A 7,286-nucleotide genomic window follows, 5' to 3' on the forward strand; every position below is an offset into this window, starting at 1 on the left:
TTCTAAGGGAATCCAGTATCTGTAAGCCTGGGATGACATGATCAACAGACTATGATGCTTTGCCAGAGATGGCCTGCACCTGTCGGCCTTGGGATTCCAGATACTTGCAAAGGCTCTTGCCACCACTATAGTGCCTTTTTAGCTACGGTTCAAATGACAAATTCACCACCATAAGAGGTACAAGCAAGCACAATCTGAGGGTAATGCTACTCTATGCTAGAAGTCTAAACCTCAAAATGCACTCACACGAGGCACTCCTTAAAATGGAAAACATCGATCTGTGCAGTGACAGAGACCTGGTTCAAAGATCCAGAGAGCACCCCTGCAATACTACGCTATAATTCATACCACACCTTTCGGCCACCTAACCTGGACCGAAACACTAAAGGTGGAGGCGTGTCCATATTCATTAAGGATATCCGCAAGCTAGCTGCTCAGCATAATGCATCTGAGATTATCCAAGTTCAACCAACTCTGGGCAAGACTGCAAACCAGATTGTAGCTTGCTACAGACCCCCCCTCCCATCATGCCCCAGGATTCCCACTCCTCTTTTCTTGATACACTGGAAAATATTAGGGTACAACTCAACACCCTAATAATGGGTGATTTCAGCTACCCCACCATTAATTGGGAAAACTACTCATGCACCAACTCTTTTACTCAACGTTTTCTGGAATTCATCAATTCCAACGCCTTGGATTAACTTATCCACACCCCCACCAGGGACAGCAATATTCTAGACCTGGTCATCATCAACATGGGTGACCGGTGTTCCACACCAGAGGTCAATTCCTCGTTGGTCAGATCCGACCACAAGCTAATCACCCTAGACACCCACATCCCGCTCCCACCCCCCCCACCCCCAATTAGGAAAACAACCGTAACAAATTTCTCCAAAGCCAACTTCACGCTTCTGAAGACAGAAATGACAAACTTCATGACACCCATGCAGATGGACAATAGGGGTACGACTGCTGAATCCTACACAAATGCACTTTATAAGCACTTACACGACTGCATAGATTGTGCTATCCCTAACAGAACCAAGATGTTATCCTCCAAAAAAAGGAAGCCAATCTGGTGGTCTTCTGCCATAAAAAAAATCTACAACAGAAGAAAGAAACTATTGCAAAAAAGAGTACAATCCCATAATTGGAGGAACTCCCTGATCATCCTCAGTAAGAAGCTGAGATCCCTTATAAAATCCTCCAAGGCTAGTTACGAAAACAAAATTGCCACTGATTCTAAAGACAACCACAAAGTATTCTATAGCTATGTCAAGAATCTCAATGGCAACACTCAGATCTGCTCTGAGTTACAGCACAATGGCACTAAATATACAGAACCAACTGATACTGCCAACATCCTGGCAGACAGGTTCAGTGCTAACTTTACCCCCCTCTCAACCCTTAAAGGGCCCATCTCTATACCAGAAGAATGCAAAGTTCCTGTAATCACGGCTGCACAGGTAAAAACCTCACTCTCCAAAGCCAAGAACACAGCATCCATGGGACCTGACAACATCCCAGGCTGCCTTCTACACGAACTACAGAATGAACTGGCACCCCACCTAAGTACCATGTTCAGTCATAGCCTCACCTCATGCTTTGTGCCAATTGAATGGCGCACTGCAACAGTTATCGCACTCCACAAAGGAGGAGCCAAGACAGACACCAAGAACTACCGCCCCATTAGCTTGACAAGCCTGGTCTGCAAGGTCATGGAACGTATCATCATGGAACTCATAAACAAAGACATTGGAGATCTCCAAACTCTGGACCCCACACAGTTCTGGTTTGTAAAAGGCAGACCATGTCTCCTAAACCTGCTAGACTTTTTTGAAGCAGTCACCAAAGCCATAGATGAGGGTAAGGTGGTTCACACAGCCTATCTAGATCTCGTCAAGGCGTTCGACACCATCCCCCACTCTGGAATTACAGATAAACTCACTAAACTAGGTATAAATCCCTATGTCACAAGAAGGGTTGCCAACTGGCTTACTGACAGAACCCAAACTGTGAAAGTAGCAGACTCCAAATCAGATTTCAGACCAGTGACAAGTGGAGTACCACAGGGTTCAGTCCTGGGTCCTCTCCTGTTTGGTATCTACTTCTCTGAAGTACAGGCCAACACAGAAGGTCTTTGGCTAACTAAGCTCACAGATGACTGCAAAATAGGAGCCATAATTGAAACTCCTAACGATGTGGACATCCTACAAAAGGGCCTCACTGAGATAGATACCTGGTGTCAAAGCCATGGCCTCAAGCTCAAAGCAAAAAAGTGCATTGTCATCCCTTTTGGTAAAAACTTTGTACCCATGAACTACCACATAGGTGGTAGTATACTTAACACTGAAAGTGTGATAAGAGACCTTGGGACACAGGTGGACAGTAGTCTCTCCTTTGATAATCACATCGTCACAGTTGTCACGAAATCCTTCTAAATGGCACACCTCATCACAAAGGGTTTCTCATCCAGAAAAAAGCGGTCATTGTTCCCCTCTACTCATCACTCATTAAACCCATTATAGAGTACAATTCCCCTTTTGGTATGTACCTCACAAGACATCTACAACAACTGGAAAGGCCGCAGAAATACCTCACAAAGAGAATTACTGGCCTCAAACAGATGCCCTAAGCAGACCATCTCAAAAAACTCCAGCTTTACTCTGTTGCATATCTCCTACTCAGAGGCAATCTCTGCCTAACATACAAACCCAGAGCTGTTGGCCATGCTCCACTTAAGGAAATCCCAACCCCTCCAAACTATACGCTCTAGGGACCTAAACCTTGTCACCACAATAAACAGAACATGCTGGAGGGACATATTCCTATCCCAGAGACTTCCCATTCTGTGGAATAGATTACCTATCTATGTGAAACAGAGGTCCTCATTAGCACTCTTCAAGAAAAATCTTGATCAGATGGGTAATAGGAAATTCACCCCGGGGATCACTTCTGTGGCTCTGCTTGACAGGGGCACAGGAAAATAATTTTCCTGGGTGGCGAAAGCCAGAGTACCTGTTTGGCTAAGCTTGTATAGGCCCTAGGGCCAATAGCCTAGAACCTACCTATGAACCACAGCAGAAGTGGATGGAAGTCCAAAGGATCCAATGGGAGATGGAACCCGAATAACTTCCATCTGAGTTCTGAGGAATTTCCTCATCATCCTATCCACATCTACCTCATAAAAACTTCTGCAGGACCTTATAGACGATGTAGCTGGTTGCGGCCTTGACTATCTCCTCGGTCTTGTTTAGAGAAACAGGGAATGAAGTTGAGGAGATACTTGTTCAACTGTGAACCAGGGTGGGCGGATTCAAGGACAGTCTTTTAGTGTAACAGTCAGATCCGAGTGCTTTTTTTGAGGATCCGATGAAGTCAGATTCAGTATTTTCTGAACTGTTTGTGGCAGCTTCGAAGAAGCCGTGGTTAAAGTTGAAGATGATTTTGGAGAATGGGTGGGGGCTCTCTTATGAGACTCCTCAGTCTCTGAAGAAAATTTTGTTGGTTTATTTTAGGGGGGGTAAAAGCCAAGAAGAAGATGAAGAGGGAGGCAACAACCTCTTGAGGACTAACTTATTAGCCTGTCAGAAAGTGCTCAAGAATTAATCCAGTACAAATAAAGCAGATGGTATTAAGGTGCGCCACTCCAAGCCAGTACATGCACTCCCTGTGGGCATCAGAATTAAGAATCTTGTGTCCACAAATAGTGCACTTTTTAAAGCTAGTTTTTAAAGCCAGATGGTTTCGCAGCCATAGCTTGAAAAATAGTACAATAACAAGAAAAAGGCACCAATTTCTTTTTTTCAGATTAGCAAACTACCAACAATAGTAAACAGAATACCCTCTACAGAGCAGAAAAAGGTGTAGAGGAAGAACTAGTACCAACAACGGTACATCAGAAAACTACCAGATGGTAGAAAAAGAAAGTAGATGACCTAACAGTAGACAAAACCCAAAAACTCGACAAATCGTAGATGGACGATTATTAGAAGTTAGAGAAAAGTTTTTCAAATAATTGTTACTCACGAGTCAGTTTAATAAATCAAAGGTACCTCTTTGAGCAGGATCCATGTCCATGCAAGATGGCAACCAACGATATCGGAGGTATTCTTGTCTGACTGGGGCATTATGGGTACAGGGAGAAGCTCAAGAGTTGGATAAGAAGTCTAGTGTATGCAGCCGAGTCAGATCTGAGGTTGGATCCGGTACCCACATGTTGATGAAGAATGAAATGGACTTTCTGGAAGGGAAAAGGGATTGTCAAGGTAGGAGGGGTGAAAACAGTTCCTTCCATAGTCATTGTGACTTGTTGGACTGTTCTCAGTTTTGTGAGGGTTTTTGATCATTTTTGGAACCTCCTGCCATTTCTTCTTAAATGTCTGTTTACTTGCATTATATGTTGAAACTGGTTATTTTGTTTTTTGACAGAAATGGATGAGGGGTAAGAAACTCCCTTAGAAAATTTGGAAAAGGAAGGCTGTGAAATCTTAGATATTCCCTGTATCAATTTTCCCCTTTCATCACATTTTTGATAACCTCTGCAGCAGGGAAATCAATTCAAAGGAAAATTTAAAATCTCATTTTTAACATCACCTGAGAGGTTCTGAGAACACAGCCAGGCAAACCTCCTCAAAACAGTATCAGTGACCATAACCCTGGAAGAAGTATAAACTTAGTCATACTAAACAATGTGTTGTGACACGTACAATGGAAGAAACTAAATTATTTAATGCAGATTTTTCTTCCCAAGAAGAAACTGCAGACAAAATATTCCTCGTACGTTCACAATTAGTCACAACAAACTTTAACATGTCAGCCTGACAATTCAAAATTCTGAAAATCAGAGCTGCAGAAGCATATACTTTTTTCTCATAATTACTAATACCTGCCCATCCTTGTCATAAAGAACAGGCTTGGAATTAACTAAATGTTCTTCAAACTTTCAATCAGCAAGGCTAGTCCAGAGGCCAGAATTGTAAATACTGTAACAAGTTTGCCAGCATTGAATCTATGACTACTGAAAGAATAGAAAGAAACGAGAACAATAGGCAGAAGCCTTCTGGACTAATTTTGATGCTTAATATAGAAAATAATTTTATCTTTTTATAACAACCTGGTGCATTTTTCAATGTGCTGTTCTCGGTTTATTATGTTTGAACTGCAGTCATGGAATTATTCTGCCTGTAAGAACTTAAAATTATAAGCAAGTTGTCTTGATTCTCTGCATAAATGTGTAGTAATATACATATATGCTAACCTGGCAAGCCAAAGTTTCTATGACTCAAATATCAGAAAAATCTGTGGAGCAGTCTGCCCTGATAAGGATCTTCTACAGCAAGATAAATACAGCTGCATGTTCAAGTGTCATACATTTAAGCAAAATAAGCTTGTTTTGTTACCATATATATATATATATATATATATATATATATATATATATATATATATATATATATATATATAGATATATATATATATATATATAGATATATATATATATACAGATATACACATATATATATATATATATATATATATATGGGTCCCCTTCAAGTAGATCAAATGTTTATATGTTCGAACCACATATGGCCGAGACCATATGTTCGAACTTGTAAAAGTTCGCTCTGACTGGAGACCTCTGTACAGAGCGGAAAGGGAAGATTTCCCATTTCCGCAATGTAGTGCGATCTCGGAGTTGGTATATTTAAGTAAGGAGGGTGTGGGAGGTGCCTCCCTGCTATAGACATTTAGTTTTGTGGTTTTTTTTGTTTTATGCATTTTTACTTCAGTGTTCGAACTTTTATGAGTTTGAACATATGGTCTCGGCCATATGTGGTTCGAACTAGTTAAAGTTCAATCTACTGAAGTGGATCTATATATATATATATATATATATATATATATATATATATATATATATATATTTTTTTTTAATATAAAACTGTAACCTAACAGTATAAATCCAGGTATTGTTGTCTATGGCAGTTCTATATTACAGTACACAGCACCATTTGGATAAGAAATTACTCAAGAACAAATAAAAAAGAAAGAAACCAAAGTCTTGACTGACCTGAGTGAATACTTCTTGAAATGTTACAACATTGTTTCCTTGTGATATGTCTTTCCCTCCAGCTGGAAAGGCAGAGAAATGATAAAGACACTTCAGAAGCAGCCTGGTGAGGTATGTCGTTAGCTGTACCTAGACAAACAGACACAAGGATATAATGCTGTACTTTAGTGAGCTGATTTAGCAAACAGAAAAAACTATACCATTCTTAAGTCACTTATCCAAACACAGTTATAAGGGTACATTTTTTGGATAGTACTGACTTTTTCAATTACTAGTCAAAACCCTACCACTGTTGACAAAGCAGTCCTGTTAACACAGACTGCAAACCATGGTCACATTACAGTGCACATATTTTTTATAAATGGGTAGCAAAATGAAACATTAAGAATGATATCCTGGTGCTCTATACAATAAGTTAAAAGCTGATATAGTATTAGTTTCTCAGTCTCTCTCTATGGATAGTGTTCCAGATCCTGTTAAGTTGGATCAGTATGCTAAGTTTATAGTGGCACTGTCTGGTAGACTACAGATCACAGACATTTTATGAAGAGGGAATCACAACCTGGACTGAGAAAAATATCTGAGTTACTGAGGCTAATTCCATAACTCTCAAAACCAGTTGCTACTCAGAGATGAGTCAATTATCTTAGAAAGGATAAGACAAATGTTTTGTTGCAGCTTATGCAAATGTTTGGTATACAAATTAAAAAGAGGGAGAACAACCTAAAAATGTGACCTGCAAGGATATGAAAAAAAGTTATGTACTCACCATAATGTTCTGTGTGTGTTGTCCACCTTTGCCTTCATTCTTACCAGGATCAGTTCGGATCCGATCCTCAGATCCATCTCAGCCTTTATATACAAGCTCAAGGTCTTCCACTAGCTCGTGGCTAAACTCTATCCCAGTATGCACTAGGAAATCTCCCCAGATCTTGTCTGCAGTTGTAATAAGAGTAATAAAAAAAAATAAAGGCAGTTTAATAATTCAGACAGCAATAAAGAAGTGCAGAAAATAATAATATCCAATTGTATCAACTCAATTTTCCAGGAGTAAAAATGGCTGGGGGAAAGAGGGTGGGATGTAAGAATGAAGGTGAAGATGGACAACACGCATGGAACGTTATGGTGAGTACTTAACTCTTTATGTGTTCTTGCCCAATCTCACCCTCATTCTTACCAGGATAGGACAGAGTCCCTACCACCATCTTTC

At 40.2% G+C, this 7,286-nt stretch overlaps 1 protein-coding gene across 1 annotated transcript in view; it reads right to left on the reverse strand.

Annotated features, from left to right (window-relative positions):
* WDFY4 (WDFY family member 4) overlaps window positions 1-6,883 on the reverse strand; it is a 4,454,583-nt gene extending 4,447,700 nt beyond the window's left edge. The window contains exons 1-2 of the mRNA XM_044055648.1: window positions 6,872-6,883; window positions 6,077-6,205 (exon numbers count right to left, since the gene is read on the reverse strand). Of these exons, the coding sequence (XP_043911583.1) occupies window positions 6,077-6,205; window positions 6,872-6,883 (141 nt within the window). The remainder of the gene's footprint in view (window positions 1-6,076; window positions 6,206-6,871) is intronic.
* Between the last annotated feature and the right edge of the window lie 403 nt (window positions 6,884-7,286).

This window comes from Protopterus annectens, chromosome 14.part0, assembly GCF_019279795.1.
Source record: "Protopterus annectens isolate FY-2018-M chromosome 14.part0, PAN1.0, whole genome shotgun sequence".
In the NCBI taxonomy this organism is placed as follows: domain Eukaryota; kingdom Metazoa; phylum Chordata; order Ceratodontiformes; family Protopteridae; genus Protopterus; species Protopterus annectens.